The 25792-nt window shown below is 37.3% G+C and overlaps 2 protein-coding genes across 2 annotated transcripts in view; one reads left to right on the top strand and one right to left on the bottom strand.

Moving 5' to 3' along the window:
• The window catches only part of dhx15 (DEAH (Asp-Glu-Ala-His) box helicase 15), a 39599-nt gene extending 28247 nt beyond the window's left edge, over window positions 1-11352 (bottom strand). The window contains exons 1-4 of the mRNA XM_006629818.3: window positions 11168-11352; window positions 7673-8015; window positions 2152-2345; window positions 1287-1446 (exon numbers count right to left, since the gene is read on the bottom strand). Of these exons, the coding sequence (XP_006629881.1) occupies window positions 1287-1446; window positions 2152-2345; window positions 7673-8015; window positions 11168-11238 (768 nt within the window). The 5' untranslated portion in view covers window positions 11239-11352. The remainder of the gene's footprint in view (window positions 1-1286; window positions 1447-2151; window positions 2346-7672; window positions 8016-11167) is intronic.
• Window positions 11353-16024: 4672 nt separating this feature from the next.
• sod3a (superoxide dismutase 3, extracellular a) lies at window positions 16025-24597 on the top strand. The gene is made up of 3 exons (XM_006629869.3): window positions 16025-16162; window positions 17324-18019; window positions 18666-24597. The coding sequence occupies exons 2-3, from the start codon at window positions 17335-17337 to the stop codon at window positions 18779-18781; spliced, it is 801 nt and encodes a 266-aa protein (XP_006629932.1). The 5' UTR covers window positions 16025-16162; window positions 17324-17334; the 3' UTR covers window positions 18782-24597.
• Window positions 24598-25792: the final 1195 nt, after the last annotated feature.

Here is a 25792-nt window from a genome sequence, read left to right as displayed (position 1 = left end):
GAGAATTGTCCAGCACATTGTAACGATAAAATCATGAACGCTTCTCATAGCCTTAGATTGATTGCTTTAAATAAGCTGACCAGGGAACAATTTATCTGGTGCTGCACAGTGAATCACAGAGCATTTCTTGTTAAATGGTTCAGTTTTTCTTTCTTCAATAGCTATGCAGCTGTCGGACAAAGTAACTTCACCACTAATTTGGCAGAAAAACCCCAAAAATAAAGATGTAAACATCTGCAACAGAAGACACTTTAAGGGTTGAAAAGAAAAAAGTACATCCTACAGAAAAACAGGTATTGGGACAAAAAGATGGAAACACTAAAGTCACTTAGAAGGGCTTTGGGATGCCACATGCAGCCAGTATGGCCAGAATGTGCTGTGACAAAGACTGACATTGTCTGGAATCCTGCAGGAGAGATGCAGCACCTGCCATGAGAAAATCCATCAGCACATGAGCAGTTTAGTTGACGGAGGTGGAGAACACTATCAGATGTCTTTCCACAATATCCCATGAATGCTCAGTTGGGTTCAGATCTGATGACAAAGTAGGCCATGACATATGGATAACATCAGTGTCATGCTCATTAAAACAACTGGGCAACAACGCATGCTCTGTGGATACAGTCATGGGCACTATCATCCCGGAAGACACTACTACCAGCAGCAAAAGAAATACTGCAACATGTGATCATGAGTTCTTTAGGGTGGCACCATAGGTGTCTGTTTATTGAAAAAATGGTGTGAAGTGTGATGAGCAGTTTGTGAACTGCAATCTCGTTTTCAATTAAACTGGCCGTTTGCACCCCAGGATAAAATTTGTATTTTGCAAATTAGATCGATGTGCATGTGCTCGTCTGTTTTGGCTTGCACTTCAAACTAAAGCACAGATATCACAATCCTGGAGGATGCACTTCTGCTCACCATGGCCCCTTTGCTTCTGCTGTCTTTCCCTTCTAGAGTTCTATGTCGTCATGACCTTAAAACACCATTATCATGAAACATCAGCAGGTTAAGCTGTCTTGAGACACTGAAGCTTTTTGGCAAATGTACCCTTCAAAAATGATCTCTCTCTCACAAAGGTCTCCAATTGCAGTCATGTTAGCCATAATTATGGGCAACAAACCCAACTCAGAACATTTAGACTAGCCTAACGATGCTGGGATCAATATACTGACCCACACAAAACCATGATTTCATTTTTTGCCCACATAATACATATATTTTTTGCATATAATATAATATCTATTCTTTTGCATAAAATTGGTGACACGCCATGTTATAAATACCTTCAAATCTGATCTTTGTCTTACAACTTCTTTTAAGACTCCCATTAAAATGTCTGTAGCAAGAGTACGCTCATGGGCTTCATCAAGGATGATAACGCCGTAACGTTCCAGAAGTGGGTCATTCATTGCTTCTCGGAGTAACATACCATCGGTCATGTATCTTAGGAAAAAAAAATAATAGAATAGATTAAAAATACTACATGCTAAAAAGTTTAGATATCTGAAATGTTTCTTTTTTGTACTTTTTTTAGAGTCAAATTAACCTGTATTACTTCTTTTGCAACCAGCACATGCTGACACACCACCACACTCAAACCAAGATTACTAACTATATCAGAAGCTAAATATTTTACATAAATTAGGAAGATCAGTGGTATTAAAACAAATCAACCAACTGATACAGCACTTATATATATATACTTTTTCTATTTTGAAACGCAACTCAATTCAAATACATGCATTGTCTTGAATCTCTACATCCCTTTTCAACAATTTGAGAATTAATCTTTTATGGAACACTAAACAGACCGTATCATATACTCTTTCGGTACTCATTACCACTGGTGCTTACTCAAATAGGTCTAACATTCATAAATGCACTATTTCACAGTGGTTTAGAGAAATTTCTGTGAACATTCTATTTGAGGGGGCTCTTTTTGATATATGAGGTTTCAGTTTTTATAAAGTGCTTTTAACACAGTCCTAATATTTAACAGAATTTTGAAGACCTAAGCATTACAATGCACAGCCATTGTCTCGAACTACAGACACATCATTAAATCGTCTAATTTGTAAAACTCAAGGCTAAAAATGTATATTCAAAACTTTAAATATCATGGAAACAAACATCGGGAGTAAGAATTACTTTAATATAGTCTTTGCACTGCTGCAGTCTTCAAATCGAATGGAGTATCCAACTTCCTGGCCCAGCATCACATCCATTTCATCTGCGACTCTCTGGGCCACGCTCATTGCAGCCACTCTTCTGGGCTGGGTACAGGCAACTCCTCGTTTCGGTCCAGGAAGGGCACGGACCATATCGACACACCACTGGGGAATCTGGAAAGAAAAGGGGGATTGACAATTTTAGAACTCTGTGGTGACGGCAAAAGAATCTTTGTGAGGCACTGCATCCAGTCACATGTCAGGAAAGGATCAAAATAGGTTTATTCCACGCTGAAAAGAGTAGAAAGAGATCAACCTTTTGGCTGTGGTGGCCCTCACACCCAAAGAAGGCTCCACAGCCGAAGTGCTGTTTTCTTTCTTCTCATTTCATAAACCTATTACTTGTTCCTGAGCAGCCTCCACATGCTGATGCAGATACCCACCAGAAATATGTCAGAAAACATACTAATATGACAAAACACCCATAAAACTCATCTGTTTTGTGAGAAATCCTCAAAAAGGAACATCTGTGCTTAAATTCAAAATGGAGAACTTACAAGCACACACTGAGGTCTGCAATCACTGGTTTTACAAGCTAGTTGTGGCTGGGATTCCCCTAGCCGTGATGAAGAATGCCACCCAGGATAATGTGGGTCTCTCAAATCTTAGCAACTCCCTTGACCTCCCAGGAGCTTAAAGGCATGTGGCACTGCTGGCACATCTCTTTCAGTTGTAACAAATAAATTAGGTATTGCAATGTGGAGCCAGTGGTGAGGCTAAAAGGAGGGCAGGTCAAAGGAGTCTGCCTGCTCATTCCCACCATCCCTTGTGCGTGGTCACAGGGGACATAAGATGTAAAAAGCTACTCCCAAGCAGATGGGTTTATAACAAAAAATAGTCTTCTTCAATTTCAAAAAAGGAATAATAGAACCAAAGCAATTATTTGACATACACTCACACCAGGACTGATTTTCCCAGAAGCCAATTAACCTACCAATAATTCTTTAGAGCGGAGGAGGAGACCACACCACCTGGGGGAAACCCACTCAAACACAGGGAGAACTGACAAACTCCATGCAGACAGCACCCTAGGTCCAGAGTCGAACCCAGGGCCCCGATGATGCAAGACAGCAATGCTAACCACTGCGTCACAATGTGACATCCATTTTGATTCCATCACGCATATTTAAAAGCAGAAAGGAAATACAGACTGCTTACAGTAAGATCAATCGCAAAAACCTTTAATGATTAAAATACTAAATATGAACAGCTGGTCCTGCCAAGAACTGCTCAAAGGACAGCATTATCATTAATAAAGCTCTTGCACTGTGATGAAGCTTCCTACAATTCTATATGTAAGCAGATCTGCAATTAGTTTATTCACAAAGTTATGAGATCCACAAAGATACCTTTGTAACTTGTTTAACCTTATTATAGACGATTAATAAACTACCCATTCTTGGCCAAAGGATTAAACTTATCTTTCACCTATGTTCTGGTGATAAAATTGCAAGAGGGAATGAGCAATTTAGTTGCGGAGCAGTGTTTTGATATAAAAAGATACTACATCTTATGGCATTAAACAGGATAAACACTATCAAGTAAAACAAATTTGAAAATACTTTAATTTTCCAGATAAAATGATAAAAAAAACAATGTTCAAAAAAGAAACAGATGTAACTACAACCTTATTTGTTACACCTCAATTGTTAAAACTGTGGCATAAGAATATGTAAAGTTCAACACTAAACTATTTTAAACACTACACTATTTACCACCCCACTGTGCTTATTGAAAAAAAAATACTAAACCAGTGAGGCTTTCTAAAATATTCATAGCTGATGGTAATTTCCAATCTAATCGACACCAAAAAGAACAAAAAGGCTGCAGTGTTGAATGTTGTTCCCCAGAATGAGGGACTGAATAATCACTGCTTTACAGACTTTTCTCAAAGAGTATTTCATCTCATTTGCAGTCTATCACTAAGCAAAGTTTCAATGTAATTGTTTTTGTAACGCTACAAAATGTTGCAATCCGTCTCAAAAAGAGGCAATAATGCAAATTTTACATCCATTTAACGGACTGAACCCATGAACAGAGGAAAGAGGAAGCAATCTATTTCATTTCTTTTAACTCAAGCAAGTTCATGGGCAAGTCAGAAACAAGACTAAATGGCACTACAGTGATTTAAGCGTCCTGAAAATAATACCACTGTCGTTTGAATACTGTGCCTACATCTGAAGTTTAATTTTAAAAGTAATTCATGTTAAGCAGGGATGTGATCACAGGTCTGACACTTTGAAAGATCGTTTCTTAGACAATATAATAATAATAATAACAATAATAATAATAATAATAATTGCTTACACTTATATAGCGCTTTTCTGGACACTACACTCAAAGCGCTTTACAGGTAATGGGGTCTCCCCTCCACCACCACCAATGTGCAGCATCCACCTGGATGATGCGACGGCAGCCATAGTGTGCCAGAACGCTCACCACACATCAGCTATCAGTGGGGAGGAGAGCAGAGTAATGAAGCCAATTCATAGATGAGGATTATTAGGAGACCATGATTGATAAGGCCAATGGGAAATTTGTCCAGGACGCCGGGGTCTTTTCGAGAAACGCCCTGGAATTTTTAACGACCACAGAGAGTCAGGACCTCTGTTTTACGTCTCACCCGAAGGACGGCGCCTGTTTACAGTATAGTGTCCCCATCACTACACTGGGGCATTAGGACCCACATGGGCCGCAGGGTGAGTGCCCCCTGCTGGCCCCACTAATACCTCTTCCAGCAGCAACCTTAGTTTTTCCCAGGGGGTCTCCCATCAAGGTACTGACCAGGCTCACACCTGCTTAGCTTCAGTGGGCTGCCAGTTGTGAGTTGCAGGGTGATATGGCTGCTGGCATGAATATGAAACCAGGTATACACCTTCAGTGGTTCATTACATATGCATTTATTGAAAATCCTGCATGGTGGAGTGTATTCCATAACTACTTTACTTGCCTAGCTAACTCTGCTGGTTCCTAAAAGTCTGTAAAAGCAGCTCATGCATTCATATCTGCAAAGAATTACTGTGCTTCTTCAGCTGGCCCCTGCTTCAGCTCACAAGTGGCAAATCTAGTTTACTACCTAAAGGACTAGCATAATATTCATGATTGTTTATCATAGTCTCCATCCAACAAACTTGCTGCAAACTCTGCTGGTATCAGTTATAATCATTCAAGTATCAGTATATGCAAACTGGATAATATGACAAATACCAGAGTTGTCAATCCATTCCTGGCAGCATATGTATACAAAGAGTGCGGTAACTGTACAATAATTATACAGCTCAAAAGCTGGCTGCAACAAAAACTTACACTGGATTGGATAAGGTCTCTTAGGTATATGGTACCAACAAGCCTAAAAATAATCATGGATTTATTGAAGTTCTATGATTGAGTGCGGTGTTTCACTAAGCAGCACTGCCAATCTCCTACTTTGGTAGAAGTAATTTGTAGCAACAAATTTAGATTTCATTTTCTGATCCATTTTTGATTTTTATTATGTTTAATATTTCAATCTACAATATGTTGCATGGAAAAAAGTAAATCACCCCCATATAAATCGATAGATAGATTTATTTTGCAATTGTTTGCTAATAGCTGTTTTTTCTTGCTCATGTTTTCCATTTTGAACTGCAAATAAGTAAATATAGCAAAATATGTAAATCTTAGGTTTTGCCTAAATTTGCAGCATATACATTAGTTGAACAAAACTGCTTCTATAACTCCAGGTTATTGGATTATACTTGTACTATTGTAGATTTCAATATGGCTAATCACATAACCAGCACGAAAGTTAAATCTTAATTTCTAAAGACAGAATATACCATATGTTCAATATTCCTTTCATATATTATTGACTTGGAATGTGCCCAAACACCAAACTTGCCTTTTGATAATGCCTTAGTACACAGAAAGAAGAAATAATTAACTATTAGGATACCCAAAATTACATTTTTTCCCATCAAAGGTGTTTTATCCATTAAATCCTTTACTTTTATTAAAGTTCTTGTTAAAACGTTAAGCATGGATTTATTCTGTAGCCAGTATCTGATCCAGATGGGATATTTTTAAGAATGTTTCTTTCACATACCCATTTGATCTGCTTATTATATACTTAACAAATCATGACCTTACAGATGAATAGCTAATATTGTGCAATGCATACCATCTGAAGCGATCTTCAGACAAGTGCGAAAGACAAAGCTCAATGTGATTCTACAACAGCAGGAAAGTGATACACTGCTTCTTTTTCATTTCAAGTGAGATCTGAGCCACAACAACTTTGCCTGCGTATGCGAGAACTGTAGCATGTGAGTGTCCTAGATTTTTATCCATATTTATCAATTGTCAAAGAAGAGTAGCATGATTATATGAGGGAAATAACACCAAGTCTCACAGCCTCATATGGTTGGGGAAATGCAAAAAAAGGAGAGTATGACACAAATCTGATGCATCCTATTCAGTTATACACTAAAAGGAAGCACACAGATTTTCATTCCATAAACCTTAGTTTTAGTTAAGTCTCAGTGTTGGTATATTTTCAAATATTCAGGGAAAATAGTCTACTTATCTTGTGCCAGACATCTCCTTGACGTCATGGTAGAATCACATTTTTCTTTGCCAAACACACATTTAACTGCAGAAAAAACTTACAAAGCTTTACTTTGCGAGCAAGATCTGACTATGATGTATCGTGAATCTCAGGGTTGAGACTCAATGTAGGACACAGAGGTTTCCTCGCCTGGGTTCAGCACACAGTCAGTTATGCATGGTGCACTGAGACGTCATGGCCGCTAATACAATACCGCTGTCAATTGCATTCACTACACACTAAGACACGCTGTTCATAATGTTATAGAAACATATTCTAGACATATTTCCTAATCTGAATCAGAACTGGACCTAATAATTAGACCCTAACACTGCCCAATGATTGAAATGGTAATGTGAGAGTTAAGAATTAAGTATTCCTTAACTTTATGTAGCTATAAGGGGAACTGAAAACTTTACTCAGAATCTGGCTTATCTACCTAAGTGACTGCTATTGGCTGTCTGTTGGTTGCCATTTCTATTAGAAATATTTAAACTGACATTGAGAAACTTGAACAGGAAAAAGAAAACTGGCTTTCCTTGCATATGTGCATGGTGAATACAAAGACCTGATAGGAAAAAGCATTCATTCAGAAATTAGATGGGGTCCTGTAACGGACAATAAAATATCTTTCCAATCAGTTAATTTTTTCCCAGAACATATCCCATAAAAAGTATCATAATTTTGAGTAAATACAGAAAGGTATTGCAATTCAGGGGTAGTGTAACAGATTAAAGTTTGGCCTTCTAGTAGACATTTGGTTTAGCAAATTCATTTCTCACCAATGTTAATAGACCTATTTCCAGCACAGTAGAGAAGTAGGAATTCACCTTTGCAGTTGCAAAACTAATCTCACCTGTGTTGTTTTTCCAGAACCTGTTTCACCAACCAATACAAAGCTTTGATTTCTTGTGAGAATGTCATTAAACCGTTCCTTATACTCCCACACAGGAAGCTGGAGCCTCTTCTTCAGGATCTCATAGTATCGAGGAGTGTGAGGGAGATTGGTGAAGGGGTTAATCTGTTGATGAACTACGGACTGCCTTAGAGCAGGCATACTACCAACTGCCATCACAGGATTGAGAGAGATGCCAGGCATCTTAATGTCCTTTTCTCTGTCCCGGTCTCGATCTCGGTCTCTGTCGCGTTCCCTGTCCTTCGATCGGTCGTCACGATCTCTGTCGCGGTCTCGATCTTTCCTGCAACATAAATCAAAAAGTCACAACCATTGTTGGGTGGCTGCATGGAAGCTGAACAGAAGTTATTCAAAAACACTACAACGGCACTGGAGAAACACAAAAAAAGACCCTTTTTCCCCACCATTACCTAAAAAAGAAATCTGTACTTTGGAGGGAAAGGTCTTCATAGCGCATCACAAAATATTAGCATGAGCAAGATCAATGCATTTCACTCAGAGAAAAACAACTCTGAATCCTCAACATTGCTGTGTATTATCAGATTAACCCTTTTAACAAGAACAAATTTAAGGTGTTAGCTACATAGCAAATATGGTAAACACCCAACAGGGTGTTCACACTCTTTACCAGCATTTATATAGAGTTTTTGATCTATCAGACTGGTAGTTACATTTATTAAATTTACCTTTATTTTGGAAACACTACATAAATAGACCCCTGGCATTACTGAGTAAACTAGCATGCAACACGGTCAGATTTACAGAATATTCAAGATTGACAAACAAAATGCTGCTGTCAATCAATGGCCTATTACTTCAATATTCAATAATATCCTCAGTTTGAAACTGTGCATATGATAGGCATAGTCACAGAATTCAAAATCTTAATATTCCTTGCAAACAGGTGGGCATGATGTGAGACCTTCTAAAAGTAGGTGGAAACATTACTAAGTTTTTTTTTTAATCGTTATAATTTGTGGCATCTTCGATTTTTCCAGGGAGTAGTGTTGGGGATACCTTCAAAAATCACAGATTTTATTTATAAAAGATCCTTGTACATGATGGAACCAAAATCTAGCTACGTGCTTTGAGTGAATAAGAGCAGAACATTTTCCCACAGTAGAAAATGACCATGGCTTTCTGATACAGCCATAAAGGTGGCCATTGCCTTTCAGGCTTTAACAGCTGGACGCGTGTAATTCTTTAAGATCGGCTACTTCATTTCAAATACAATAAGCATTAAAAGAAACCTTTAGTAACAACATATTTGCAAAGGTACCAAAAATATTTGTAGTGCAACTACACTGACATATTATTGGACACACAGGTAAATTCATTATGCCGATACATCATCATCATCACCAGAGTCGATCAACACAGGGTCTACAGTAAAAGTCACAAGCGAGTAGGTTGTGGGGGCACCACTGGAAGTAGCACAAGCTGTACACCTGCAACACATTCTGTGGGATTCTGTCCTATTCCTCTCTCAGGGTTTGAACAAGCATGTGCCTCTTCCCTGCCATGTTGTCTTAACTCATCCCACATATGTTCATCCATCCCTTTTCTAACCGCTTAATCCAGCCTAGGGTTGCGGGAGAGCCAGTGCCTATGGCAGGATCTACCCCAGCTGGGGTGACAGTCCATTGCAGGGCACACACAGAGACACTCATACGCTCATAAACCACAGTGCAGCTTCCCAGGAACCAATTAACCTATCAGTACGCTTTTGGATTGTGAGAGGAAGCCCACACAAAGCCAGGGAGAACATACAAACTCCACACAGAAAGCACCCCAAGTCTGAAATTGAAGCCAGGGCCCCAGGACTGTGAGTGAAAGCAATGCTAACCACCGGGCCATTATGCCACCCCATATACGTTCAATGGGCATCAAATCTGTAGAAAAGGCAACTATGTCATATCTCCCATGTTCCCACTTCACAAAAAAGCTGTTATATGATTTAGTCCAGGTTTAATTAATGATTTAGTTCAGGCCGGCTATTATATGATTTAGTTCAGGCTCTCACACCTGAAGAAGGCTCCACGGCCGAAAAGTTGTGTTTTCTTTTATTCTCTTTTCAGCATGGAATAAACCTTCACTTGTTATATGATTTATGTGTGAGCTGTCCTTCTGGAATTTTGTCATATCAGGATGTGAATGCAGGAAGGACAGCAAGTGAGGTCGCAGGTCTTACAATGCCATGTGGCAAATTAGTGATAAAATTGCTTGAGGCACTCCATAGCAACACCCCTGCCCAGACCACAAAACTTGGACTTTGCTCTAGATCTGCACATCTGTGCCACTTGCAAACATTCATTACTTTAGTCTAATCTGGACTGAATATGAAATATTCAAAATGACTGGCAAATTCCTAGCTTTTTAACAATTCACAAAGGATTCCATAGGCTGAATCACCCCCTATCATTAATAAAGAAATGTAGCTCTTGTACAACGAAATCATCAAGATCGGTTCATTTAATGCCCCCAAAACAATCAATATCCAAAATTCATGTGCTTTGCAAAAACAGAATGATCCATTTTGTTTTCACGCTCAGTACATATTCAAGTGAATCAGCCTGTTGTTTGGGACGTTCAGCAGACCAGTGCCCCCAGCCCACTACAACAATCCACACTTTTGGCGGTCCATTTCTAATATATTCATAAGCGTCAACGTAATCAGTGACAAAACAAAAAGAAAATATAAAATAAGCTACACCACGCCAACGTCGCCCGTTTAAGCTGCCACTAGTTTATAGCAAGGCTGTTGCATTAACACTACCGAGATGTACCGAGGATAAGGCCATAAAGGCATAAACCATCATCATCAGATGTCACAAGAAAACCATGTTCACCGCATGCCGGCCCACCGCAAACTAAACATTGTTGTTGGAAGTTTTAAAAACATGCCTCAGACTTACTTATCATAGACTAATCGCCAAAACGTATATTTGCACGGAAACCTACACAGGCTGGAGGCTCTCAATCACATACCGTCTGCAACAACAACTGCAGCTACCAACACGTGTTGAGAGAGCATTTGAGCAAAGGACAAACACGACTGAGGCGGCGCATATCGTAACCCCTCAGTGTTACAATGGACACGATTGACTTAAAAAGCTTTCTGCAAGTTTAAAAACTCGATGCAAGACGAGCATTTTGTTTGCAAACCGCATACAGGCCGCAAGAGAATCCCACGTGTAACAAAATACATGTCTAACAAAATAAGACGTGTTGTAATCCCGTCTTGGTAAATTAAAGCCACTTTAACTTTTAAATAATACGTTCCAAGCGTATTATTCCAAGAGTATTAAACTCGGATTTTAGGAAAACAGCGGTGAGCGAGACTGCTATTGCACAGTACTCGCTGACCCGAGGAAGGCGCCGAGATGCATAACCCATCTTCCCGGACCCAAACAATAAAAAACACCATTAACTTACAAGTCAGAGGACGATCTTTTTTTGTTAGAAGAATAGTCGTCGCCTAAATCCAACCGATGCCTTTTGGACATACTGTTTGACCGGGAAAAGGTTTATTTAAAAAAAATAATACACCTGAAATGCACACTTATTCCCAAACAAACCCTCCTCTTCAGTCACAGCACCAGGCGACAAGATGGCGACCGGAACCACTCATCTCGTCTTTATTATTTCACATAAAATAATGAAAATAACCCCTTCATTAAAATATATAGATGTGTTTGATTTTCTTTTATTTTCCACAAATATGTAATTATGAAATGTATTAAATAAAAATATTTGAGTCCAGGATGGTACAGCTCATCAGGTGCGGAGTGTTGAAAGCCGGCCGGCACCGCCGGAAGAAGGAAGACAGTACAGTAACCTTCCCGCCCCTCTGTTCCCTCCGTGACGTGTGGATGTGTTCTTGACTAGGGAAAATCTGGTGTCAATTCTGGGCTTCGTTGCACTCAAAATTGTATTAATTAAAAACGATACCAGTTTCGACAACTTAGTTCTATCGCGTAGATAGGCCTAGCGCGTATAGTGTTGCAAACTGTTATAGTTTACAACGCCGGCGTAACTGTTTTCATCATGCTAAGTGTCTTCACCAGTACTCAAAATTAAACTATTATTATGTTGCTGATGTTAGATTTCATAATTATGTTTAGACTGTTGAGATCATATCTGTGTTACCAAAAAGTAATGCATTTCATGATGACATCCAGGACAGCCTAACTTTATACAATGTACCTTTTTACACACATATATACGATATTATATATATATATGGCAATATACTGTAAGTAAAATACTAATTTCCTGTATAACTTTATATAAGAATATAATCCAAAGTGGTCACGCATTTTTTCAGACATTATTAACTAGGCAAAACATGAATTCTCAACTATTCAATATGCAATTTTCAGGCTAGCTGGATAAGTAATGACTGTGGAAATGAATGAGTGCTGGTTTCATATTTTTTACTTACACTATGTGAACATCCATGGATACACTGTAATGGAGGGGTCCATGGGGGTAGGAGATGGGATTATAGCCTCGGCTCCAGTGGACATAAGATTAGTTATAAACAAATGGTAGCCGTATTAGCAGTTAATTGATCTATCAGGCCTTTATTAAAAGGGGCCTAGGTATTAGCTTCAATGTCTGGTAGCTTGTTCCTCAACTCCCACAACCCTTTGTGTAAAGACGTGTCTTCTATTTTTGATTTAAAATGTACTTCCATATAGTTCTGGCTTTTCAGCAGTATTATTAGAGAAAGTATTATTAGAGTATTGTACCACTTAAAAATAAAATTATTTGCTTTAAATTTGGTCTATTCCCTGTTCTTCATTTAAATTAGGAAGCATTTTTACTGTACATCCATTTGGTTTTACATTAGAGAATGAAATGGAATAAGATTGAATTCAAACATGTTGGTGCCCACAACAGGTAACAAAATGATCCTTCTCTAGCTAATGACCACATTGGTAGGAATTGCAAAATATCTAGCATATATTTTCCTGGTTACTCTGTGGATTGATTGGCTATCTCTCACAAAAAACAAAATGTGAGAGGAGGGCAGATGCAGTTTTCATTGAAAACAATGTATCATGGTCATGGTCTCCTGCAAAACTGAAGAAATTACATGCATTTGCAAATGTTTTGCAATTCGCGAAGTGCATTTCCAACCAACAGAAGTTCATTCAAGGCTGGAGCAAACTTGAGAAATCCTGAGTTTTGAAACAATATAGCTATGGACCCTATTAACTCTGTTTAAGATGTGATGAGCTTGAGCACTACAAAATCTACCATAACACTGCACATGCTCCACAGTAGAGTGTGATAAACCTAGTGTACACCAGTGAAGCATAAACCTACTGGTTTTCCTTGGCTGTCAACATGTAATTTGATAGTTATTTATTTAATTATTTAATTTAGTCTATTATTTTTCTTCTATAGAAACTTTAGAAACTGATGCCCCAGGCTGTTGATCTTTCCAGGAAAAAGATGGTGGTGTATAAATCTTAAAAAACTCCCAGAAATGATTTCTGAGAACAGCTCCTATGCTTTTGTAGACGATTCTCAATAATAACAAGATTAAACTTATTAATATTTTTGAGTCATTAATTTTGCAAATGAGTTTAATCTACTTGCATTAAATTACAGTAATGAATAACTGCAACTTAACTACAATAAAATATGTGTTGGGGTATTTAGAAGAGAGAGTCATATAGACTACCGTATGTACTGTACTACCATAAAAAAGAAACTGCAGAAAATAGCAATTGTATTGTGAGATATACGATATACAAGAGAATAAGTTAATGTAAGAAGCTTTCCCCCAAAAAATGCATACGTCCTAATCTAAGTCCAATATCTTGGTCCCTATAACACATGACATGGATGGTGCTAATGCAGATCACAAAGTCAGTAAGTATGTTGTTGGGCCACCATTAGCATTGGTGACTGCAAGTACCTTATAGCAGTGATTTGTAATGTTATTGATGCTGACTGCTTCTGGAGTGTTCCAAATGTTGATCAGCTCCTCAGCAAATCCATAAATATCTGTTTAGAGTTCACTAGGCAGTAAGACACTGAATCACTTTGTTCGACAAATGTTCAATCTGAGACAAATGTGGTAGATTTTCTGGCCATGGAAGGAGCAGAATCTGTTACTCTGCCAAAAACAGTCATGCAACGTCTGCAATGTGGGAGCGAGCTTTACTTTTTTGCAGATCATGACCTGGGCCACATGCATGATGGGAAAAATGATTGGGGTGAGGAGAGTGTCATAGCCCTGCCTCTCTGAAAAATCTTCAACACAACTGGAGGTAATGTATTGTTTATTAAATGTGTACTTCCTTACCATTGCGGTAAAATCTGTGTATTGTTTTTCACCAACAGTATAAGATAAGATAAGATAAGATCACTTTATTGGCCAAATACAATTTCTTGTATAAGGAATTTGTCTTTTCACATACCCCAACTTGCTCTCCATGGACATACAGACAGACAGAGAGAGAACCTTGGGGTCAGAGCACAGGAACAGCCATTTATACAGCACCCCTGGAGCAGTTGGGGTTAAGGGCCTTGCTCAGGGGCCCAACAGAATAGGATTCCTCTGCTGGCCATGGGATACAAACCGACAACCTTCCAGCCACAGGCACAGATCCTTAGCCAAAAGTAATTGCAATTTTATCATTATTAAAAGTTATTAAATAGCATCTAAAATTATTTCTGCTCATACTTGTGAGGTGCAAACAAAAAATAAATTATTTTCAACAGGAAACTTTGGTTGCAACATTGGATAACCATGTAAACAATCAGTCTGTTAATGGGACATTTATATTCCATAACAAAGACCGTTAAAAACACTGCCCCCATAGACATAGCCACTTTAATAAGATCCCATGCAGCTTAAAAGCTATTGGATTATGTAGTGATGAATCGGTAGACACCTAAGACAATCATTGCAATTGACACAGGTAATTACACAACCTGGGCATTGCTAACAATCTTTGTAATGGCAAATGGCTCATTGCTTGTAACTAGGGATTGATGGTGATGGGAAAGAAGAAGTTAACATTACAAGTAAGCCTTACTAATGTTCCAAATTCAAAACTAATTTAAAATACCAGCCATTTTTTTCCACTTCTTTCACAGGCAATTAAATAACAGTCCAATTGTGTGTGAAATAGGACTGCCTGGCAGCCTCGCTGTCAAACAGAGGAAAAGGAACCTTTTGCAGGAGGAAGGGAAAGAGCAGGGGGTTGTTTTATAGCTAAAATGACTGGCACTTGAATTGAAAATACCTAGATGAACATCAACATAAAATGACTTCTGACAAAGAAAAGAAGAGTGAAATGATATTTTTCCCTGTTAGAAATAAGGAATTAGGCTGCATTCAAACTTATAAAGGCTCTAACTTTAAAATAGCTTTTAGCACAAAAAGTGAAAAGAACAGTATATTATATTACACGGGATAGCTGATATGTTAGTCATACTTTATTTCTCAGTCCTTTTGTAATTTTTTAAGCAAGACATAGCTATTTGTAGAATATTTTACTTCTTCTGGTGTGGCATGCAATACACCCCAGACCCAAGCAATTTTTTATGTTTTATTTTTAAAAAAGTAACTGATATTGCCGTCATTATCAACAAATAATGTTGTTGTATCATGTACCGAATTGTCGTTCTTAATTATGTTTTTAAAGGACCTCGGGTACAGTCAAATATTTTCTCTGATCTTGGGACTCCCATTCTGCTGTAATGGTCAGGTTCACTTTCAGGTTTCTGGGAAACACCTGTCCCCCAGTGGTCAACCTATTCAAAGTACCTGAGAAATTACCGCTTTCTATGAGCTTTCTGTTCTTGTTGGCTCTGCCCAATCCCAAGTGCCTTTGCAAAACAATGCCCATATTGTCATATCTGTCTCCATTTCCTGATTCATTGTATGACCTCCAAAATTGCCATCATCTTGCATTTTGTTTGCCACTTCAGTCAGTCTGTCCAGCATCCTGGCTATTAGAAATAACATTTAAAATAGTGTCCTTCTGATTCATCTGTTGGTCATGAACTGAAACGTCAAGCAAATAATAAAAAGATTATATGCAATCCAATATAATTATTATTGTTATGTTAGGCAGGCCTAGGTCAATCTATCTCTTCATGAAACAGTAAATTATACAGTACATGACAAGACAAAGACTGAAAAGTACTGTATGTCATTTTTTCTTATAAAAACAAATCACATGACGTACGTAAGTAAACTATAAAAAGTTGCGCAAGTCCACTGTTATGCAAGCTTATTCTGGGCAAGACAAACCAAATATTTTGTTGTCCGAAGTTAAGTACATCCGAAGTTCTCCCTACTTCTTTGTGGGCGTTACCCGGTCTGGATAAAGAGGATCGCGTTTATGTTCAAGAACTTTGGAATTTTTTAAGCGAAAGAAAGTGCACTGCAGTCCTGCAAAGGTAAAGATGTCTGTTTATAACCCTTTTCGTATACTTGTGAAATTAATTTGTAACATCTTCCTGTAAAACTGTTGTTAAAATGTTGTGCTTACCTTAAGTGGTGAGGATATTTTGCTCGTCTTAGTAATGGATGGAAACGAGAACATTCCTGGAATGTTTCTCTAGTTAGGATAAACTTTAAAATCTAAAACCGCGGGTGAGAAACCATTCTTATTTTTTTTAAAGCTGCAAATGAAAGAAAAATCTTTGGCCACAATGTAACAGGAGTTTTGGGTTTTATATTATTTCTTTTTATCAATTATATCACAAGAGAATTTCTAAACAATGTTCTAAAACCTTTATAAAGTAGCATCTCAGTCTCTTATTCTTTCCTAAATTGCGTTATTTGCGTGTAAAGATTTTTTTTTAAATGGAAAAACAACATCGTACTATACCACCTTTTAAATATTATGATTACAGTTATAATACATCAATATCTTTGTAGAAGGGATAGAGACCAAGTGCGTCACAAGTTACTTTCTCTAAAACTGCTGCAATACTATAGTGCCACAACGTGCAATTTTGGTTGCACAGTTTGGTAAGAGCAAATCTACAGTATTAATTACGAGTTATTTTTTAGAAATATTAATTGGCTGTGGTCGTTTCACAACGTTAATAAAGCGGAACAGTCCGAGGTGATTTTTTAGTTTTGATTCGATTATATTAAGTCAAAGCATGCATGTTTAGTACGGATACCGTTAATGTTTAATGAAATCCCAAATCTAAAATATTTTTTATTCATTATCCCACTAATTGAAATAAATAATTCGTGAGTTTATTTCTTTAGAAGGAAGATATAAATTGGCAAATAATGTACTCAGTAAACTATATTTAAAACCATACATCAAAAAAAGGAAAGCCCAAAGGATAATAAGCAGTTTTCCCTCGTTAAATACTCCTCCATTAATGTGATTTCAGGCGTGCTTAATAAAGTATTAATCTAAAGAACTGTTCATTATTGCTGTTCTTGTTATACACAGTGGAAATGCTAAAAACATAAGAAATCTGCAATAACTAAAAAAAATGTATGTTATTTAAAGGGTAAATATATGACTATGTGCCATGCTTAATATACAATTCCTTAACCACTGAGGAATTCATATTTATTTTTTTCCCTCTAAGGTTACAGAAACATGGCGAAAACTATTTTCTGGCTAAAATGTCTGCTCATGCTGGTCTTCTTGGGAATCCACGTGTTTTGCTGTGAAGATGGCACAGTCAGCGAAGAGCAGGTGCAGAAATACATCGAGGAGAGGATGAAAGCCGTTTGGCCTCTTCCTGCTACCCCAGAAGCGGGTAACGACGACCAAAACGTCTACGCAGCATGTGTCATGAAGCCCAGCAGTAAACTGGAAGAAGGCAAGCCACAAGTCACAGGAGAAGTGCTTTTCAAGCAGCTCTACCCGGATGGAAAACTTGACGTGATATTTAGACTGGCGGGCTTCAACACCACCGATAACACATCAAAAGCCATCCACGTTCACACGTACGGAGACCTCAGCAACGGGTGCGATTCTACCGGCGGCCATTTCAACCCCCAAAATGTTGACCACCCCATGCACCCAGGCGACTTTGGCAACTTTACGCCAAAGAAGGGGAAGATACATAAAATGAAGAGCAACAGCAAAGCCACCATGTTTGGGCCAGAGTCGGTACTCAGCCGGGCAGTGGTGGTTCATGAGAAGGAAGACGACATGGGAAAAGGAGGCAATGCTGGAAGCCTGCTGCACGGAAATGCGGGCAAGCGGCTGGCCTGCTGTGTCATTGGGATCACCAAGCAGAAGCTCTGGAGCGACACAATCGAAAGCACCCCCTTCAGTAAGAGAAAGAGGAATCCCAAAAGGCTTTCGAATACAAACAGAGGAACTGCTTAATGGCCAGCTCTTCGTCAAAGGGATTTCAACTGTATATAAAAGCGAAGCTTCAAAAAAACGACACCCTCATATTTTATTGTTTCTCCACCATTAAATAAAAACAAAAACTAATTAAAAAAACATGTTTTACTGCTAGCACCATTATATACCCTGGTGTAGGTTTGTGGTTGGGGTAGGAATTTGGGAATGTAAAGTGCAAGTTCTTGGAAGAAACGCTCCCAGCCGCCAGGCGTTAAGTAGCAGTGTAATGAATCACTCCCACAAAACGTTTTCCTTGCCATCCAAGAAAAACCTTCCTTAATTGACTGAAATTAATGAAGTCAAGTCATTGTGAATTGGTGGTAGTTTCCGTTAACATGTTGAATTACCTTAAAGAGTAAATTTATGTGGCACAATGGAGCAGTGGTTAGCATTCCTGCCTGGCAGTCCTGAGGCACTGGGTTCTATGGATTCCATGGATTTTGTATGTTCTCCCTGTGTTTACTCTGGGTTCCCCAGTTTCCTCCCATGGTTCAAAAGCATATGGGTAGGTTAATTGGCTTTGGAGAAAAGTAGCCTTAGGTGTATGTTTGTGTCTGTTTTCCCTGCAGAGGACTGGCATCCTGACCAGGGGGTTCCCTGCCTTGTGCCCATTGCTTGCCAGGAAAATCTCCAAATCCCCCTCAACTCTGAATTGGAAGAAACGGTTGGAAGAATGGAAGAGTAAATTTAAATATGATTTTTTTTCTTAAAAATGATCGATAACAATAATAATAATGGAAATTATGTAATCTTTTGTGGTTTTATTGCCAGAAAGAAAAGCAATGTACTTTGCCTCTGAAAGAATCTGAAAGGAGACATAAATATAGTACACTACAAAAGGCTCAATCGGGAATTACAGTATATGTATTTTATAGGAACAGTTACTTAATCACAGCCTCCACTAATGTTTTCTACTGTTATAACGACTGTTATCAATGCAGCTTAATTTGGGTGTTAAGTAAACAGTCGTGTTCATCATCTTCAAAAACGTGATCTCAGGTTAAGTTAAACAAAACATCAGCAGCACATCTGAAGAGTTGCAGTAGCTAATTCATGACATTGACCAATCAAATTTGACTCCTTGTCAGGTCTTACTGGTCACTGACAATTTTGTCCTACAATACATACCCTTTAAGCTAAAAAGCTACTCTTTGTTCTACAAAGTACAGATCTTTCAGAAGAGACATTAACAAATCAATTAATGAGTTTAGTATTACATTTTACTGATCAAAAACAAAATAGAGATGTGTTTCTTAGAAGAAGTGGACTGTGCATAATGCTGTGATATACTGTATACAGTATGAACTATAAACACAATAGTGTTTATTTCTCCATTGGCAATCATACTACACTCAGTGCAAAGTGCATCCCAGAGGGTAGCCAGTCCATTGCATGCATGTTGCATCATGTTAGGAAATTCTGGCAAATGGGCGTGACATGGCTGTATGTTGTCAATTCGGTGCTGAACATTATCTCTTCAGTGTAGCACAGTCATGAAATCATCCAAAAACACTGTAATTTCCATCCATAATGTTTTGCAGCCCATTACATCACAACGTGCATGATACATCCCCACCTACATAGTTTATATTCTCTGCCAATCTATTTGTGCCAGAGCAGATTGAATCATGAATCCTCACTGAATACAACATGAAGTTGCTCTGCATTTGGCCTGTTTCTGTGGAAAATGCCCAGGCATGATATGTTTCCTATGCCAGTTATTCAGCACCAATCCCATGTATACAGTATGCTCTGATGCCTTTATCTTGGATTCACTCTTACTGGTGGGGAGCTAATCTGATAACAGTAACAACCAGGTGTCACTGGGGCAGATTGGGGATGCAGGAACATACTGTAACAATTCCAGAGATATGTCAATCATAGATTGTATATCTTCTGCAGTGGAGGTCACATGTGGCTGCAGTGGTTGCCATCTTCCATGAGTGGAACCCACTTATTGGATGTGCATCAGGGTGTCTGGACGTTGACATTCCGGTCATCAACATCCCAATGACCTTATCCCTTTTACCTTGTGGCAGTTGTGGCAGTTGTGGCATTTTGGATCAGCTCCGATTAGTGCCCATGTTTTCTATTCTCCAGATTTTCGTACAAATGGTCAGAGGTACAGAGGTAAACAAAGTAAATGAAATGATGTTTACAGATAATTTGTGAATATGTATTTCTGGGAAAATACTCATTTTTAATGCCTCTCCATATAACATAAAATAATTGTTTATTCTCCCGTGTGGTATGTTAAGGAAAATCCATTCCCATATTTTTAAATGAATACCTTGGCAAAGACAGGTCCAACTAATATGCTGCTTGAAGAGTTATTGTTTTTATTTGCAATACTTTCCACATCATTACTCATAAACCTATAGTCTTGAAATATATACAGTGTAATGTATATTTTTCAAAATCTGAATTAGGCAAAAGTTAGCAAACGAAGTTCTGAAAAAACTGTTTTCATAATGTTGATTAAAGTGTATGTAATACAAATATTACAATATGCATAGCTTTTGTATTACTAATATCACTAATACATGGAAAATGTAGTTTCCATGCTTGGGAGAATTTGTTACTGTAAAGTTATTATCATATAAATGTGATATAAAAAAAATGAAATACAATGATGCAACAGAGATATTAACTTTATTTTTCAGTTACCAGTGTTGAAATGTAAAGTTAATTTATATAATCGACATAGCAAATTGTAAGAATAACATGCAACCTAAGGAAATAATTTCTTAAAATCTAATTGGACAATTTTCAGAATGCTTAAAAATCATAAACAGTGTCCAGTTAAACAGCAGTTCTAACTTTTGGGAAATGCAATTTCACCTGAGAAGTAAAAAGCATATATTTTAATATGCATTAAAGTAACTGAACTCTTAATTGCAATAGGTAATTTCTGCAGAAAGTTCAACAAAGAATTTCAAAGAACCTAAATTCCATGTGGAATGAAAACTGCAAATATAATCATTAAACCACTGAATACAGAGAGATCATCTGCATATTAAGAAACATTTGTTTAGAAAATAATCAGTTCAGTAATTTCAGACCCTTACACTCAATGTGATAAATAGGAAATCTAAATAATATATTCTTTGAGTTCCTTGTTTGCACTTTCTCACTGTTGTTAGTTTAAGTGCCATTTCATTTATGAAAAAATATATTTAAAAACTATTCTGGTAAATCAAACATTTAATCTATAGAAAAGTATTTATCATTTTTTCCATAATATTACTGTACACTTGTATTCTGCTATTCTTGCACAATAGCCCATAATGTGCTAAAATCAATCAAAGACATACACAAACCATTCTGTGTGGATCTGAAGATCCATACAGTATATTCTGCTTCAGCCACAATGTCTTTTAGGTCACACCATCCGTATTAACACAGTCACTGAAAATTCTACGAGTTCTTAATAAACACTACAGCTATCTTAAGGACTTTGAGCAGAGAATCAATTAGTATTTTCTGAAGCGAATTCACTCCCTGATCATTTTATGATTAAGCCCATCAGACACCCATAAGAAATAAATAATAAAAACTATAATATAAATATACATCCACATACAGTCCCCTCATACTGTTCAATTTGGTGTAAAAACCCAACACACAGAAAACAGCAAAGGATATGCAACATAACCACAGTCACTTAACTGTGAACACTTGTTAATTTTCTTCTTAAAGGTTGAAATGTGCACATTTTTGTTTTTTACATCGAATTTAGCTCTCTCAAATTAGTAAAATAAAATGTTATCTCTGAAGGAATTACTCAATTAATTGTACACACCAAAGGATGAGTAACAGCTTTTAACATGATAAAAATGGACATTCAAAGAAAATAATATAATATGTGTAATATGTAACAGTGCACAAATAGTACTTATAAATGACCTAAAAAGAAAATAATTTTCCTAGTGTATATATTGGTTATCCTGTTAAAAACACAGTATACGTTTTTAAATTCTTCCTACAATACTGAATAAAAGACTTAAGTAGAAGTAGAAAGAGGAAAAAGAACAAAAAATATAGAATCAGCCAAATCATATACTACGCCCTCCTGATTAATTCATGCCCCCGATGAAACAGGAGCAAAAACATAATATAACAAAGTGAATTATAGACTGGATAATATGTCTTGTCTAAAACAATTCTAAAAATGACAGACTGTTATACTATAGCACTGCACAGAGCAAAGTCATATTTGTCATAAATAATTGAATTCCAGAAAACAAGAGGGCCACTGTAATTCACACCTCTAAATATTTATTTACAATAACATTCTTAGAATGTTATTTACAATAGCATTCTACAATTGCAAAATGTATTGGAAGCCTCCAGAATTCTATAGATGCCTCTGAACATTGTCTGGATACATAGAAGACATTCACTACTTACTGAAGGCTCAGTAATAACACCTGGTTAAGGTCAGAGAGCTGTCTGAAGACTGCAAGCAAATGGTCATTGACCTTCTCAAGTGGGGGGGATGGGCTGTAAGGAATTCACAAAAAGCTGAATCTATGACTTTACACTTAATAATAGTTTGCATTATTAATATATACTGTACAAGGCTACATGTACTATATAGAGGCATCCCTGCCCGTAAGTGAATGCAAGATTATCTTCCCACCACATGGTGTAAAACTGTGAGAAAGTAGTTTGGGAGGCAACTGTCGGTCCTAAGGCAGCAGATGGAGATCTCGGGCAGAAACTGGCATCTTCAGCATACAAAGTGTCAACACTAGCATTCAACATCACCTGCATGAATGAGGCATTCATGGCCGGGCAACAAGGAAATCTAGTCAGGTCAAACCTCAAAAAGTGTATCAGGGTGACAAAGCATACCTTATAGCCATTTGAAACTGTTTCCTTCTTCAATAATTTGGTGGAATTTGCTTTCTGCACAGCAGGAGAACATTAACGAAGCAGACAGACAAGACATACAATATATAAAAAAATGAATACCAGTTGTGTGCTTGGTGTAAAAAAGGTGACATTCATGTTACGAAAACAATAATTCCCATTGGAGGGTGTGTGTGTGTGTGTGGGGGGGGGGGGGGGGTACAGACTGCCTGTTAGAGTGTGGTTGGTTTGGATCTGTGGTTCCTGGTTCCATCGAAAAGGTAGATGGAATACTATCCTTCAGCCAAGAAACTCAAGTTTGACACAAAAAAAAAAATAACATTCCACCACGACAATGTTTCCAAAGCATACATACTCTACATGTGGACAAAGAACTGGTTAAGTCCACGCAGAATAATTGTTTTCAACTGGCCATCACAATCTCCAAGCCACAATCCAATCAAATCTGGGTTCAAACTCAAGAAGGCAAACTAAAAGGGCCTAGAAACTTTCTAGGTCAATAATCACTCCTCAGACGTACGAGAGTGCAGTAATCCCTACCAGAGGAGGATTTTTAAATACTGAATACAGGGGTGTGAATAAACGTGACCTTTGTTTTCTGGACTTTTAATTATTTACGACAAATATGACTTTACTCCCTGAAATTATGTTAAGATTACAGTTTGACATTTTCTTTTCAGAGGGACACTATCCAATCTATACATTTTTCTGTTATACTTTGTTCCCAGTTTATGAGGGGTATGAATAATTCTGAAAGGTACTGTATATTTGCATGGTTCAGCTTTTCAGTAGTGTTAATTCTGCTATTGAGCTAAGCAAGTTAAGTGAAATTAGACTTCCATAAATTGAAATAGTAGAAAACAGAAAAAAAGCCATCTTACAGCAGCAGTCCTCCATGGGCTCTTAAGTTAAAAATAACAATATTCAAAGTGATGACCACTAGTTTCAGATAACTGAAAAATATAAAACATTTTCTTTGGCAAACAGCTTCTTAACAAAACAGGTGTAATAAATAAAAAAAAATAAGTAAACCATTACAACACAAACACAGAAGTATTCAAATGATCAGCATTAGTAGCTTCTCCCAATTAATCATTTTACACACATTCCACATACTGTATGCCTGTTGCTCAAAGGCAATTGTAAATATTTGCCTGAAATGAAGAAATCAGAAATATTTCAGGACTCTTAGCGTCAGAGTCCAAAGTTCCGTCTCTAAACTACAGCAAAAGTGTCCATTATTTTTATACGATGAGCACACAACACTTTTGCTAAGGATCATGATTTTCCATATCCCTGTACTACATACTGTAGTAAATGGCATTGTGTAGTGTTTAAGAAGTAGAGCTGTTGCTGTTACCAGAATTTTCACAAAATTGTACCTCTACAGACAAACATGTTTAATTATTTTGTTAATTTTTTTAAAATTAAATTGCTTTGTATTTGTATGCCATTACCATGTATACATTTCACAAGACATGACACTATAATAATGCAGCCCAGAAATCAAAGGTTGAACAAACTGCTGTGGAAATGACAACTAATTTAAGACATTTCCTTCAACTTTTTGGCAGCATTGAAAGCACAACTAACACCCTCTATGCAAATTAAAACAATTTTATCTCATGCAGGACTTTTATTGTGGTCTTTGTTGTTGTCGCTAGACTTCTCTGATACAGACTATTCAGCATCAAATTATCTGCTCTCTTTCCGGAAACTTTTATATCCTCAGGTAATTTACACCTGCAGAAAATCTGATTCTTGGCAATTATCATATTTTTTTAAATGGGATGGATTAGAATGACTAAAACGCTCACTCTAATGTTACAAAAATTACTAATAGCCCAGATTTCTACAAGAAGCTCTGAAAGGACCTGTCAGTCATACTACTGTACACCTGATACTTGTGTCATCACAGACATACTGATATAAAGAAAAACAATATGAAAGTGTACTCATTTTATTTTACTACAACAAAGTATTGTCTACCCAATGTGTTTTTGACTATAAGAAGATCATATCCTTCAAGTTGAATCAGAAGATTTTATTGCACAAGGGTATGCTTGGGGTGAAATGCCTGTAATATTCAGATAAATATCAAAAGTCACAAAAAGCACTATTTAAGCACCAGTTTAAGCATACACCACTTCTAATTCTAGTTCACAGGATATGACAAAAATATACTTTTCACTACGTTAATGCTAATATAAAAATTCCCTTGCTTTGTTGCAGTTTTAAAAACAATATGGTTACCAATACCGCATCTACATCAACCTACACAGGTTTTATAATTATTATCCAATTAATAAAAATCCCCAAAACCTCAAAACACCATATGTCTCCTGACATGATCATAATTATTAAATAGCATTAATGAAACAAGAAAACTACAAGCGTAACTGAACAAAACTGTTTTACGTGAATTCTAAAAAAGAAAATGTCAGACTTTCAGTAAGAAATAATGAGATTCAAAAGGCAAAACACCTTAAAAGATCCCTTTTAGACAAAGCTAAGGTAAAGGCTACTAGAAAAAAAGATGCCTTCAAAGTCAAAGTTCAAAATTAGCCTTGTTGTAAGAAAATATGCCACCTTCTAATGCCCATTGAAAGAAACCATCTTTCAGAGTTCAAAACAAATGCCACAGTGAGCCTGGCATTATTAACATGAGCAACTGCAAAAACAGTGAAATTGTCCAGTTTTTCTACAGCTCTCCATACTGTATGGGACACATGGGGCACTTAAGCACTTGATAAGATTCAGTACTTATAAAAACGAGACCTTGCAGAACACTTTTTCTCAGAAGGGCAGTAAGTATTATCTT

This window comes from Lepisosteus oculatus, chromosome 1 (genome assembly GCF_040954835.1).
Source record: "Lepisosteus oculatus isolate fLepOcu1 chromosome 1, fLepOcu1.hap2, whole genome shotgun sequence".
Classification (NCBI taxonomy): Eukaryota; Metazoa; Chordata; class Actinopteri; order Semionotiformes; family Lepisosteidae; genus Lepisosteus; species Lepisosteus oculatus.
The sequence above is the reverse complement of the archived record's forward strand: the minus strand, read 5'-3'. Positions and strand labels throughout refer to the sequence as shown.